The following is a 15,125-nucleotide window of genomic DNA, read 5'->3' on the forward strand; positions in this document are numbered from 1 at the left end:
ATTACAATTGCATTCTTTCTGAATTTTAGATTTTATCATTGCCTGATAATGGAATAAGAATATAATGACTGAAGTTGCCAAAAAGGTTACAAGAAATTTCAGTAATAGTCAAAACAGAATGATAATTTGGTGATCTTCACTGAATTCCAATACTGGGTTTTGGTCACAAGGCTTTAGTAGCAGGAGGCTGCAGAGATTGCCACTGTGAGCAGAGGTCAGGGGCTGCCCTGTGCCAGCTATGCAACAGACCCACCACAGGAAGCAGCTGAACACATAAGAGAAGCTGGTGGTGCCTCTGAGAAAATATATTTAAGAAAAAGCAAAAGACATGGCAGTATGAGGACTGAAGAAAGTGAGAAGGGACATGGTGCTTCAGGTGCTGGAGCAGAGATAGTGATAGTATATACACATTCTAAGTCAATCAACAACCAAAAATAATTGATACTTAGCAGTTGTGTGAAAGTCTAAATGTCACTAAGAATCACAGAATCATAGAATGGTTTTGGTTGGAAGGGACCTTCAAGATCACCCAGTTCCAATCCTGCTGCCATGGGCAGGGATACCTCCCACTAGATCAGGTTGCTCAAAGCCTCATCCAACCTGGCCTTGAACACCTCCAGGCATGGGGCATCCACAACTTCTCTGGGCAACATGTGCCAGTGCTTCACCACCTGCACAGTACAAAATTTCTTCCTAGTATCTAATCCAAATTTACCCTCTTACAGCTTAAAACCATTATCCCTCATCTTATCACTGCTCTCTCTCACAGAGAACCCCTCTCCAGCTTTCCTGTAGGTCCCCTTATGTACTGGAAGGCTGCTATATGGTCTCCCTAGAGCATTCTCTTCTCTAGGCTAAACAAGCCCAACTCTTTCAGCCTGTCCTCGTATGGGAGATGCTCCAGCTCTCTGATCATCCTCAGAGCCCTCTTCTGGAGTCGCTCAAGTAGATCCATGTCCTTCCCGTGAACTGAACGCAACACCCCAGGTGAGGTCTCACAAAAGAAGAGAGAGGGACAGAATCACCTCCCTCAAGCTGCTGGCCACACTTCTGATGCAGCCCAGGACATGGCTTTCTGGGCCGCAAGTGCACATAAGTTTCTCCTCCCCCAGCACTCCCAAGTCCTTCTCCTTCAGGGCTACTCTCAATCCACTCTCTGCCCAGCCTTTAATTGTGTTCTGGATTGCCCAGACCCTGGTGCAGGACCTTGCTGAACTTTATGAAGTCTGAACAGGCCCACCTCAAGCTTGATGCCATCCCTTCCCTCCAGCGTGTTGATTGTGCCTTATAGCTTGGTGTCATCGGCAAACTTGCTGAGGGTGCACTCAATCCTACTTGTCCATGTCTCCAGTCTCAACATCAACGCCGTTCATCAGCAGTCTCCACTTGGACATTGAGGCAGACCGCAACTCTTTGAGTGTGACCATCTAGCCAATTCCTTATCCACTGAGCGGTCCATCTGTTAAACCCATGTCTCTCCAATTTGGAGCCAAGAATATCATGCAGGATGGTGTTGAATGCTTTGCACAAGTCCAGGTAGATGATGTCAGTTACTCTTCCCTTATCCACCAATACTGTAGTCCCATTGTAGAAAACCAACATATTTGTCAGGCACAATTAGCCCTTAGTAAAACTACTTAGGCTGTCACCAATTACCTCCTTACATTCCATGTGCCTCAACAGTTTCCAGGAGAAATTGCTCTTTCAAGCCGACTTTGTATTTTTTATTAATGAACACAGATGTCCTATAGTATCTTTGATTAAACATTTTTTTGTAGGTACTGTTTCTACAGATCTATGCTCTGCTTACCAGAGTAGCACTGCTGAGAAGAATCATGAAGACAATGAATGATTCAAACCAGTTGTGTTCTACTATCTTGTAGCAAGTTTTTCGAAGGTTCCACCAGATTCTTCCTTTTCTGCTTTCCATATTGCCTTTACAGCATTTAAACTTCCGTATACAGCCTAATAATACAAACAATAACAACTTGTTATACAGCAGCGTTTTCATTATCCTGTTCCCGCTTCATGAGGTAGTCAGTGCTTCAAATTACTGCATGCTTATCTTCTTGATTCAATATTTTGGATGTGGAAAAACTTATATGTGCACAATATTTCCACTACCCTGATGCTACCTCAAGCTTAGAATAAAAAGGAGTCATCTAAGTGACTAAGCTATTTTTCATTTCTAAATACATCTTTATCTATATCAAAATGAAAAATAATATTAATCAGAGAATAAATGAGAATTATCAGGGAGTAGAAACAAAGAGCATAAACACATAGTAACCTTCATATGAACTAGTTCAAGAGTACAGCAGCTTCTTTTAAAAGCTCGTTTGTCTTTCAGCTAAGGTTTGTTTGCCTCTCAGCTAAGGTTCAATCTGTCTGATATAAGGTTCAAATCACATAGATGTAAACACCTTTTATTTTATTACACCGAGGAATTACTTCTGCTTCAAGGGCTGACAGGATATCTCTTTCATTACATAAAGATTTAACTGGAGGTTATAAGAGCTTTTCATGGGGTACAGTTTTGTAGCAACCATCCACAAAATTCTGCCACACCCTGGGGAGCTCCCTACCTTATCATGGAGTCTCAAGGCAGTGTTTTCAATGAAAAGTATCTGCAGTATCTGCCTGGGTAATAGTTGTCTCTTTATTTCTTTAAAAACGGATTAATCACATAGCAACATAACCAAGTTTAAGCAATTTTAATGGGTCCCAAAGGCAGTATTCTAGTTTTCCTGTGAGTGTCATTAAGTTCATATGTTGCAAGTAAATTGAACTATGTTTCATCAGCTCAGATAGAACAGCTATCACTGTGAAGAACCTCCTTCACCTTACCTCCAAACACTCTAAATGTCTACATTACGGAAAAACTAATCTTATACCCAAGGACTGACAGATACCACATAATATAAAAATAAGGATGAAATGCAATAGAATGTGAAACTACTTAAGAGTATGTTTTCTCTAAAATCAAGAGCTCGGTATATTCAATATAATCCCACATTCCAAAAGAATTTTGTTCTTTTAAAGATGAGAGAAATAATATTTCAAAGGACGAGAGTCCTAGCGTAAGTCAAACGTATCTTTGTAACCTTAAATTAAAAAGCACAGATAGGATAGGAGAGTTAATCCTGGAACATATTTTGTTTTGAATTATTTTAATCATGACTTAAAATGAAAGCAAAATCTGAAGTATAACAAAAAGGGGAAATACATTCCTATACAGTAAATTTTAGTAGTCTCCTAAAGGATAGAACTATAGAGACCTATAATAAATGAAAACTTGTAAGAACATGCAAGTATGCTGTTAAGATTTCTTCATTTGAATAATCTGAATCATCCACACTGGATTGCTTTCTAGAACTATGAAGTGACCACGGATAAGCACATGACTGCGGTTTTAATTTCTCAGTGGAATTAATCTAGTGTAGGACTTGGTCTTGCAGATTTCACTACTGAGAATGTTATTTAAATCAACAAGATTAAACCAATTCTCAGAAATCAGTATAGCATTGCGCCTAGTGCTTTTTAAAAAAGTATTCTATAAGATCACATAGACGCATATTTGATTATGCATCACACAAATGGCTCCGCGGACTCCACTACAACCATCTACAAAAGACAAAAGTAATTACATCACGAGACTTGACAAACTATGATCCAGGATTGCTGTAGCAAATAGTTTCCTTGAACTGCCTATGCTCATCGCAAACAACTAAAATGTAATTGCTAACCCCAAATTTTATTTTCATACCTTCTGTAAAGCATGCCTGTAGCTCTGATGCTTTTTCTGGTTCAGTTGCAGCTTTTTCTTCTCCAAAGAGAGGTAAATTAACTGTACTTCCTTCAGATGAGCTGGAAAAATTTAGCTTCTGAAAATAAAATTTGGTAACAGTTATACTCCACCAATGTTTATATTTTTAGAATTGTAATTAACTTTAAGCATGCAACATTGTGTACATATGGTAAGAACAATATTTGTCACCAGGAACACACACAAACATTCACATATAGCAGTCAATGCTGTTGAAATGTGCACAAATCATCCACTTCCTACCTAGAGATCGCAAGGCATATCATGTAATCTTTAATGAAATTTCAGAATTTCTGGTCTAAATACAGTAGTGTTATCATTCAGAAAAGTTAAATACTACTAAGTAGATTTTCTGATATGTATTCTATTTATTTTGTTTTCTACTATTTTGTTCTTACTATAATTTCTCTTGCTACATTTTAAACCAATACCCATTATACTGTTTGCTTTAAGATGATGTATGTTGGCAGCTATTTTCATTAGAGCAGTCTCCTCAACCTGGAGACAGTAAATCTTGACAACACAAACTTCAAATTATGAACTGTCAAGATAAACTGTCCAAGGGAGAAAATACAACAGATTTTTAAGGAGTGATTTTAATCCAGTGCCCATTATTCACGATATAAAAATAAAGGGAATGCATTACCAATTCTTTTTCACTGGCATCTTAAACAGCAGTATGATGCAAACTAACCACTGCTGGTATATATGACAATTTACAATAAAGTTTGGTTACGTTTGGCCACAGATAACGTAGTTATTTTTCCTTTTAAGATCATTGTTATGATCTAGATTGGAGAATGCTAAAGTCAAATCAGGATAAGTGTGAAACCTTGTTTCAGACATGAATTTGAACACTACCCTCATGCACTCAGAAAACAAATTAAGCCTGTCCTATCTTCACCTATAATCATCACTACCATATGAACATCTTTTATGTTTTTTCATATATACTACTACATTTCAAAATGGGAAAAGTATGATAAATACATTTCAACTGGCATTAATTTGCTTTTTTTTGCCAATGCACATATGTATTACATCTTGCATTCTTAAACTACCCATTACTCTGGTACACATACCTGTACAGTTCACACCCAGAAAAAAAGGAATTTTGTTTTGTTTTAATAATTAAAATTACATAAGTCACATTAGTATGAAAAAAATACTAACAAAAGAATAAACCTCAATTTATTTTTTTGTCTTGTGATCTGCATTTGTATAGCAAAATTCCATAGTCAGGAAATTTTAAAGGAAGAGCGGTGCCCTGTACGTTTAATCTGAGTATGCGTACCAAATTAAGTCAAAGTAGTTTTAGTCATAGCATTCTCTGTCATTTTACAATATTATTAGCAAGTAGTATATAACATCAGTAATGAGTTCACACAACTAAATGTCTGTAGGGAATGATGTAAGCACACTTTGTAACACAGCCTCAGTTTTGTAGAATTAACACCGTTTTCATTAATTTAGCTAGACTTGCATGATTAAGAGACATTGAGGATATAAAAGCAGACAAGTTACCAGCACTATCCGCTCAAGCTGTATTTATGTGTCAACTGTAAAATGTGGACAGGCAGAGTTATTTTAGGGTTTTTTTTTTTTTTTGCTATGTTTGTGAAAGAAGACAGAGACAATTTATTATGAAAAAGTAACCCAGTTTTCTGCGTTAACTTTTCTTTAAAATGATTCAAGTAATATTGCCTACTTTGCTGCTACTTTAGAAACTGATTATCCAGAATAGAACCCCCAAATTATGCGTATTTAAAGTAAATACTTCTTTTCATTATTAGTAGCACTAATTTTTAAATATCAATATTCACAGCAAACACCTTTTCCTATCACTAATTCTACTAAACCAGAGGATAGCACTATGCAGTTCCATCATTTTATTAATACGCTGCTTTCATCATTCCATGACATAGCATATATATTGCAAAATGTTGCAGCAGTGGCAAGTAAACTGAAATAATGAATTGAATTATAAACCAAATTACTAATTTTAAATATATACTTTTTTTAAGTCTAGGGATGTTTTGTGTCATTGCTAATAAAACGTAAAAAAAAAAAATGAAGTACTCCAGGTTATTCGAACTATAAGCTTCTTATTACACCATTTGAGCAGATGAGATGAATTCAACTGAAAGAGTACAAGGTTTTATGAATTAACAACATTAAAAGATGAACAACCATAAACAGAAAAGAAACCAAAAGGAATCAATGTGTTTAGAACATGAAGTTAAGACATCTCATTTGATACATGATTGAGGAATCAGAAATATTTTTTAAAAAATTATTTAAAAAAGGCAATTTTATTGACTCTGGAAATCAAATTAGATGCTCAATTAACTATTTGAATATAAAGGACCGGTAGCCTGGTTTCCTCTTTAAGTACTTTGATAAAACAAACTTATTTTCTAAAATTTGGAAAGAATATATGCAAATTCAGAGCAAAAAAGCCCAAAGAAAAAATACAAAGAAAAATCTAAAAAGCCCACAACCAATCAAATGAAAAACCCCAAAGGGAAAAAAACCCAACAATCCAGACAAAGCAAAACAGGCTTGAGTACAGCTGCCTGCACAAGCAGTGACACTCCACTAATAACCTTGTGTTTTCTGGTGCCAGGGGAGCTTATATCAGGGACATCTGCACTGGAGCCACAACACAGCAATGTGAATATTCCAAGTGTCTCACAGGATCCTGCTGAAATTCATGATTTTGCTTCCCCCCTCAGTCTGCAGCTGCTGACAAATGAATACTTTCCTAAAGATGACCCACTTTAAGGTCAGACAGTTGTCTTTAAAGTGACTGGTTCAAAACTCCCACCAACAAGCAAGAAATAAAGATTTTTTGATTCAGTAATTCTATTTTTTATTCTCATCACTTTTACTTCACATATTCACTTCATAATACTGATGTTCCCTCAGCTTTTGCTTATCATTTTAACTTCAGAACTCAAAAACTTGTTATTACTCTCATCAGGTGAGTTAGTACCTCTGCTGGATTATCTAGTACAAAAGTGTATTAATATTCTTTATTAATAATTTCCACTAGTATTTTTACATAGTAGTTTACTTCATCCTTGCTTCATGGAAATACTATGGTTACATTAAAAAAAACCAAAACCTAAACCTGTCTTTTATCTCCATTTATTCTGTACATATATAGTAGGTTGTCTATTCAACTAAATATTTGGAAGAGTTTGTTTTTCAAACACTTTTATAAATGGGTTCATATATGTTTATACAAGTCTGTCTGGGTTTCCTATACTCTAGCTCCACTTTCCCATTCAGTTTATTCACTCTCAATACAGTCCAACCATCTCATATCACAATCATTTGCTATTTCTAATGAGAAGGAATCATACTAATAATATAACTGGTATAAGTCATACAAAATATAAAATACTTAAATTTTACCTCCTTGCTTTCCTCCAAATCTGATTCGCTGCTGAACTCTTCTGTGTTCAGATGTTCAAAATCAGATTCTCCAACAGCTATTGGTACTGTAACAGTAAGGCTTGGGTTGTTTATGAATGATGTATAATCACTGCCACTTACAACAGTCGCCATTCCATTCTCAATTTTGTGACAGTTTTCATCTATCCTTATTTCTGCAATGGTACAGTTGGAAATGCAATGGTCTTTATCATCATTCAACTGATCTGTTGCTGTTCTTTGATTTACAACAGCTTGCTTCCCCCAACATGACTTTCGGACACATTCAACTGCTTTTTTCTTCACATAATCTATTCCCTTTTGAATTCTTGCAACAGCAATCTGCAAATTATTCCTTTCATTATCATCCTCTGTAGGAGAAAGGCTGTCTGAACTAAACGAGCTCAGCAGCAAGGCCAGAAAAAGGTTCAATACCTATAAAACAAAAAGGACAATACAGCTGAATTTTTTTAATTTAATTTTTCATTCACATGCTTCTTCTACCACCCATTATGAACAACTTAGGCTTTGTATTTTTGTTTGCAGGATACAATTGTGAAAATTACATAGCAAGTAGAATGTAAATGCAATTTACTCTCAACACCTGACCCATCACAGATTCACAGAATAGTTTCCCTTCTTGGGAAGGGACCTTAAAGATAATTTCATTCCAACCCTCCTGCGATGGACAGGGCCACCTCCCCACTAGATCAGGCTGCTCAAGGCCCCATCCAACCTGGCCTTGAACACTTCCAGGGATGGGGCAGCCACAGCTTCCTTGGGCAACACGTTCTAGTGGCTCACCACCCTCACTGCGAAGAATTTCCTCCTTATGTCTAGTCTAAACTCTCATGAATTTATAGCCACTCCCTCTAGTCTTATCACTACATGCCTTTGTAGAAAGCTCATCCAGGTCCCTCTGGATGACATCACATCCTTCCAGTGTGGCAACTGCACCATTCAGCTTGGTGTCATCTGCAAACTTGCTGAGGGTGCACTCAATCTCACAGTCTATATCATTGATGAAGATATTAAACAGCACTGGTCCCAGTACGGACCCCTGAGGGACAACACTTGTCATGGATCTCCATCTGGACATCGAGCCATTGACCATAACTCTCTGAATACAATCATTCAACCAATTTCTTATCCACTGAACAGTCCATCCATCAAATCCATATGTCTCCAATTAAGAGAGAAGAATGTTGTGAGGGACCATGTCAAAGGCTTTACAGAAGTCCAGATAGATCCCATCCATTGCTTTTCCCATGTCCACTGATGTGGTTACTCCATCATAGAAAGCCACTAGGTTGGTCAGACAGGACTTGCCCCTAGTGAAGCCATGCTGGGTGCCTCTAATCACCTCCCTGTCCTCCATGTGCTTTAGCATAGCTCCTAGGAGGATTTTTGTTCTTTTGCATTGTTGTATGACTGTGAAGATATTGGCAATGTGTTTTTTGTCCTGCTTATGTTTGCAGAAGTTAGAAATGAATGATTCTTTGGTATTGACTGAGCAGATCAAAATGTGTACTTCTATGGCAAAGGGAAGCACTCCGCAATAGCTGACATGCAGAAAACAGCATTCTTGAATGTTTGTCTGGACTCGCACAAGAATTTTGCTGTAGATCACTGGAAAAATGTGAAGCACATGCTGCCTTTTAGCACCTAAGTCACACTCTTCCCATGACAAGACAAAACACAGAACAGATACCAGTAATACAAGCCTAGAATTTCCTAGGAGCTCATATAGTACTAGGATAGCCAAAGAAGAAGAGTAGTAGCTCTTAAAACCTTCAGAGCAGCTCTCTAAGCATCTTTGAAGACAACAGGTTAAACTATGCATTGGAAAAACAGAAAGACAACCGAATAACACAGCCCTGAACAGACAAGTGCACTGATGAAACAGAACTGGGAGGAGTGGCTGATGCACCAGAAGGCTGCGCTGCCATTCAGTGAGACCTGGACAGTCTGAAGATTTGGGTGGAGAGGAACTAATGAAGTTCCTCAAAAGCAAGTGTAGAGTTCTGCACCTTGGGAGGAATAGTACTCTGTCCAGTTCTGGGCTCCCCAGTTTAAGAAAGACAAAGAACTCATGGAGAGAGGCCAGCAGGGGTCACAAAATCGGTTAGGGGACAGAAGCACCTCTCTTACAAGGAAAGCCTGAGAGATCCGCGCATGTTTAACCTGAAGAAGGCTAAGAAGGGATCTTAGCAATGCGTATAAATATCTTCAGAGAGAGTGTCAAGAGGATGTGGCCAAACTCTTTTCAGTGGTGCCCAGTGACAGGACAAGGGGCAGAAACTGGAACACAGGAAGTTCTGCCTTAAAATGAGGAGAAGACTCTTTATTGTGAGGGTGACAGAGCACTGGAACAGACTGTCCAGGGAGACTGTAGAGTCTCCTTCTCTGGAGATATTAAAAACTTGCCTGGACATGCTCATGTGCATCCTGCTTTCGGTGAACCTGCTTTAGCAGAGGGGTTGGACTAGATGATCTCCAGAGGTGCCTTCCACCCCTGAACATTCTGTGCTTATGTGATACAGCAGGGACTATCTGCTCACTATCATATAAAAATCAGAATACAGTAAATACTGTGGAAAAACTCTCAGAAATGGATACTTCATTTCATGAAGTTCTATCTTCTGGTTTAGAAAACTATTTGAGGATTTTTTTTGTGTCAATCAGTTTCACAGTTTTATTCATCAGACAATAGTTTTGTAGAAAATCCTGGAGCAAGTGGCTGTGCTACTAGTAAGCATGAGTGGTTTAAGAATAAATAGCTTATTCCTATTGTTGGACAATTTATTCCTAAAGAATGTCTCAAGCATGGCTAATTTAAAAACTCTTTTGCTACTGAAAACCAACCTGGCTATGCGTCATTGGAACCGATGCCTCAATCACTTATAGAGAAAAGGTCCTGCTATGTCCTTTTCTGCAAACAGTGAACTGCCGTCCTGGAGGCATAACACATAGGGCACCTTTGCACTGTCTCTCTTTAGGTAACCTGGAGCAGTTCACAAAAACCTGAACTCTTACCCATATCCTCCAGATCCCTGACAGTGCCTATCCTTCAACCTGAGAGTTCTATACAGGATCAGAAATCTAACATGAAACTCTACTTCGGAACCCATACTCATAACAAAACAACAATCACTGAAAAAAACATATTTAAATAACACTTAATTACTGTTTATTTCTCTAAATGAATTCTCAAATTATTTTAGTTACATACCACTAGGTTTCCAACCACCAAGACCATCATGAAGACAGTAAGGCACATGGGTTGGCCTGCAACTTCCATGCAATCCCACATTGTTTCTATCCATTCTCCACACAGCACTCGAAACACAATCAAGAAGGAGTGGAAAAAATCTTGCATGTGCCAGCGTGGAGGCTTACAGTCACTAGAGATCTTGCAGACACAATCCTTGTAGCTTTTCCCAAACAGCTGCATCCCAACCACAGCGAAAATGAACACAATGATGGCCAGCACCAGAGTCAGATTCCCCAAAGCCCCCACTGAGTTGCCAATAATCTTAATCAGCATATTTAGTGTTGGCCAAGATTTTGCCAATTTGAAAACTCGAAGCTGAAAAACAAAACCAGAGACATTATTTGTAGTAGCTACAAAACCACTACAGAAATAAACAGACTATGAACTAGTACTGACTCTTAGCAGTAACAAAACAAACTTCAACATGATTCCTACAATCATAACTTACACAGAAACAAGAGTTTCATAAAATCCACACTCTCAAAACCGAATAAATGTTAGACTTTGCTCTTTTCTGTGTATTGCATCTCTATTCTTTTCTACATGAATTAAACAGTACACTGGTTGAATTTATTCAGATAGCGAATTCTGAACATGGCATTATGAGCAGAAACAAATTTAAAAAAAAAAAATAAAGCTCAACAAGATTCTACTGAAGTAAAATAAAGGATTCTGAAATCCTCAGAAGAATATTGCCTTCAAAAAATTTAGGAAGGATCAGACGGACCCACAGTCTGAAAATAAAAAGCCAAACAAAAATCCTAAGTTAAGCATTTCAACCTACGAAGGGGAAAAAGTATGTCATACTCTTTCTTACCCATAACCAACATAAAATAAAACAGGAATTAAATATTTTTTATTTTCAGATAAAAGCAAAATGGAAATGTGAAATAGAAAAAGGCCACTGGGAAAGAATGTCTCATAGTTCATTTCTCATTTTAAAAATAAAATTTTTTCTAATAAAGCATTCCCTTTTTGCCAATAGGAAAAATAAAAATCAATCTTCTTTAAATTAAAAAAAATATAAATTTATAATTCCTACATTTTAAAAGAACACTTCTAGTCCTCTTGCAATTTCAATGTATGGAAGCAGACAGAAGACTACAATGTTTTATTTATATCTATTGATATACATTAAATAAATTGTACACTTCATTGTGCTTTACACAACCATATTAAAAAAAAAACACAAAAAAATTACAGCTCTTTCCCTTGAAAAAATACTTAGTTGCTTCTGAACCACAAAATGGTACACACTGTGCAATGACAACATAAATATTTTTCTAAAACTTGCTTACAGAGATAGTCTGTGACATTTAACAAAAATACACATATACCATTACTAAAAAGTGTCTTGTAAATGAGTACAGATAAAATATGGATATAATGCATTATTTAATGCAGATGTAATACTATCACTGATTTATTTACCAATCTGAATGATCGAAGAACGGATAATCCTTCCACATTTGACAGAAAAAGCTCCACCAAACTTAGGGTGACTATAAAACTATCGAAAATATTCCAGCCAACTTGGAAATAATAAAAAGGATGCATGGCAATTATCTTGAGAACCATTTCTGCTGCAAAAATTCCAGTAAAAACCTGAAGAAAGAACATTTATTGTTACTTTACAAATACATATGACTAAGTTGAATGGGCAAAGAACAACTTAAGCAGCAATCCTCCCACAAAGGGTCTGTCAGTAAGGAAATGGTCACAAGGTGAACTTCACAGAGAAGGTAAGTGGCAACATCAAAATGAGCTGTAGCATAACTGTTACCTCTAAATAAACTTGAGATACATTTAGTGACTAGTGAAGAATAAATTATTCCTAACAGGCCTCCTGTTTGCTCCTCATATTTGCCATCCACCTAATTACAGGAATTTTACTCAGCAAGATAGCAACAGTTGTTCTTGCCATAAGGGAAGCTGCTTGAACAATGGTCCATGGGAAAATACAAATTAGTGATTAATTGGAGAGTGATGTGTTATTAAATGAAGTTTTCATGAGAACTCGCAGATACCATACGCACATCTTCTCTTTCTAGCTGTCAAAAAGGGCGAATTACGCCGTCTCATGTTTGAATTAAAACTCCTTTCTGCCTCTGAATGCCTCTGACACCTTCCGAAGCAGAAGGCAAACAACATCTCTGAAATGGGAGTAAATTAATTGTATTTATTGCAGATGTATGACCCCTAGTATCTACGTATCTGCATAAATTATTATCTTTAACTAGAAAGATGATCAAACTTTAAAAAATCAAAAGCATTTGACAGTCTTTAAAAGAAAGTGATATACAGTCCAAAAAGCTAGACATCAACTACTGAAACTACACCTGTGTTACACTGGCATTTTAACTGACTGGGAGTTAACACAAATTCCTATCAGCATGAAGGAACAGTTATACTCAAACCAGCTCAAAAATAGACTAATATTAAGCTATATCATTATAAATGAAAAGGAAAAATGGTTGTGCTTCCTGGGTAGAACAAACAGGCATGATCACAAGACAACTCTCTGCAACAGGTATTGATCCTCACCTATTTGTCTCCCCTGTCTTTCTCCTCAAACATATCCTGAATCTACTTTAAACAGCAACATGAGATTTTATCTTCCATAGATTATGATCTCTGACTCAAGGATAAAGTGAAAACATTGAGCTATGCCTGTACTGGCCAAAAATGTAAAAATTTAAATCATATGCTGATACATTAATGAACGTAGATTTAAACTTGAATGTCTTCCCAATATGTACTAGAATTTCAATAATTGAACTGCTTTATTATTTTGCTACATCGTAATCACCAGAATTACCACTTACAGTAAACATAGGTTAAGTTGTATAGCAGATAACGTTACCTGTATTAGTGCCATTATAAAACAAACCAATCACCCCAAACCCAATCCGCAGCTTGTGTCCACCAGGGAACAAAACCCCACTGTAGCAACACATGCTCATGGAATTCAAGTCACACATTCTTTGCCTTCCAAATTGTTATGGACCAATCAAAGCAACATTCTTCATGAAAATACAAAAATAACAGAAAAAATAATAGTGCAAAATAATAATCCAAAATAACATCCAACTCTTCTTGTGTTATCAATGACACAGTAGAAAGGTTCCAATTTGGCTCCTACTTTGTTTTGCAATACTGTGGTATAATAGATTTATGCCAATGGCAAAATAAGCTTATTTTTTGCAAAAGCGAGTGTTTGGCAAACAGAGTGGCTGGCAACAGACAATGCAGCTGGTAAAGCAGATAGACTGGGTGGTGGCTCAACATTGATATAAACTAAGTGGCACCTGGGGTGAGTCAAAAGCCTCACAGCCTGGTGTTAGTACAGATAAAAAACACAGAGAGCCCCAAAAGCATGCACTGTGCAACCTGCCTCGAAAGCACGGTGAACGGCCGAGTCCCTGCTTCTGACAACACAAGCAACCTTGCCAAGGGCTAATCAACACATACTAATTGACTTAGCCCCACTCGACCAAAAGGCCCTAAAACATTTTCAAAAGGTATAAAATTGACATCTGAAACCCCTTTTCTTTGGGGGAAGCAAAAAAATGACCAACTTACGAGACAGATGCGTTGATGAGCCTGGGCCTCTCTTCCTCCACCAAGAAGAAATGTCTTGGTAAGAATGGCACCTCTGACTCCGCCAGGTGTTTCCCCAGGAAAATAACTACTAACTCGAGTCTTTACTGCTACTTGCTTTTTATCTAATAGTTAACTGGTTGTAAGTGTTTAAGCACTAATACAGCAGTGAATTTATCAAGGCAATTCTGAATTTGGTTTAATCTGTCACCTGAATTAAACTACTTATTGCCTCCTGCATTGCGAATTGTCTCTCTGATGGGCTTTGCTGCAAGGCTGTCCTGTTTCCGGACCACACGTATTATCACTGTGAGTACCAGTCTCTAAGAAGATTCTCACAGGTAACCAGATTCTGACTTGTGGCAAAAAATACATATAAGCACACACACATAATCCTTTAGTCATAAACCATCGACCAAGTCTGATAATAAAAATAATAACAAGTAATAAAAGTAATTCTATTTCAAAGAGAAACCAGGTTCCAACTGTATCAAATGATATAGTTTGATGGACTTACCTGATTTCCTATTTTAAGTACATTATTGAACTCTTTAGTCATTGGATAATGTTCCATGGCCATAAACAGTGTGTTTAAAATTATGCAAACAGTGATGGCCAGATCAACAAGTGGATCCATTACAAGAAATTCAACTATACTCTTCACTTTTAACCAGGGCTCCCAGCAATTCCAAATTAAGAAAGTGTGGGCAAACTTATACCAGCAAGGTGGACATTTTTGTGTGGATTCTTCAAGTTCTGGGGGGAATAAGTAAACAAACAAACAAATAAATGTATAGTGAACAAATTTTGGAGAAAGTAAAGACAAGTTTTTATTTGCTTTTTTTAGGTTTTAAATTTTATCCCTCGAATATGAAAGATGTTTGGAGGAATCTCCACAGATTTCCAGGAACTTAACTTACTGTCGCTGACTGAAAAAGTTTTGGAAGACTAGAAGAAAAACCTCAAAAGTTTTGAGCTAATAATTGG

General features: G+C 37.1%; 1 protein-coding gene and 1 long non-coding RNA gene across 2 annotated transcripts in view; one reads left to right on the plus strand and one right to left on the minus strand.

Annotated features, from left to right (window-relative positions):
- LOC128852580 (uncharacterized) overlaps positions 1-15,125 on the plus strand; it is an 84,123-nt gene that overhangs the window by 41,692 nt on the left and 27,306 nt on the right. The window lies entirely within an intron of this gene.
- Positions 1-15,125, minus strand: part of LOC104054539 (sodium channel protein type 2 subunit alpha) — a 69,174-nt gene that overhangs the window by 15,538 nt on the left and 38,511 nt on the right. Inside the window, exons 14-19 of the mRNA XM_054070656.1 lie at positions 14,656-14,894; positions 11,970-12,143; positions 10,497-10,853; positions 7,247-7,699; positions 3,767-3,884; positions 1,811-1,965 (exon numbers count right to left, since the gene is read on the minus strand). Coding sequence (XP_053926631.1) covers positions 1,811-1,965; positions 3,767-3,884; positions 7,247-7,699; positions 10,497-10,853; positions 11,970-12,143; positions 14,656-14,894 — 1,496 coding nt within the window. The remainder of the gene's footprint in view (positions 1-1,810; positions 1,966-3,766; positions 3,885-7,246; positions 7,700-10,496; positions 10,854-11,969; positions 12,144-14,655; positions 14,895-15,125) is intronic.

Source organism: Cuculus canorus, chromosome 6, assembly GCF_017976375.1.
Source record: "Cuculus canorus isolate bCucCan1 chromosome 6, bCucCan1.pri, whole genome shotgun sequence".
Classification (NCBI taxonomy): Eukaryota; Metazoa; Chordata; class Aves; order Cuculiformes; family Cuculidae; genus Cuculus; species Cuculus canorus.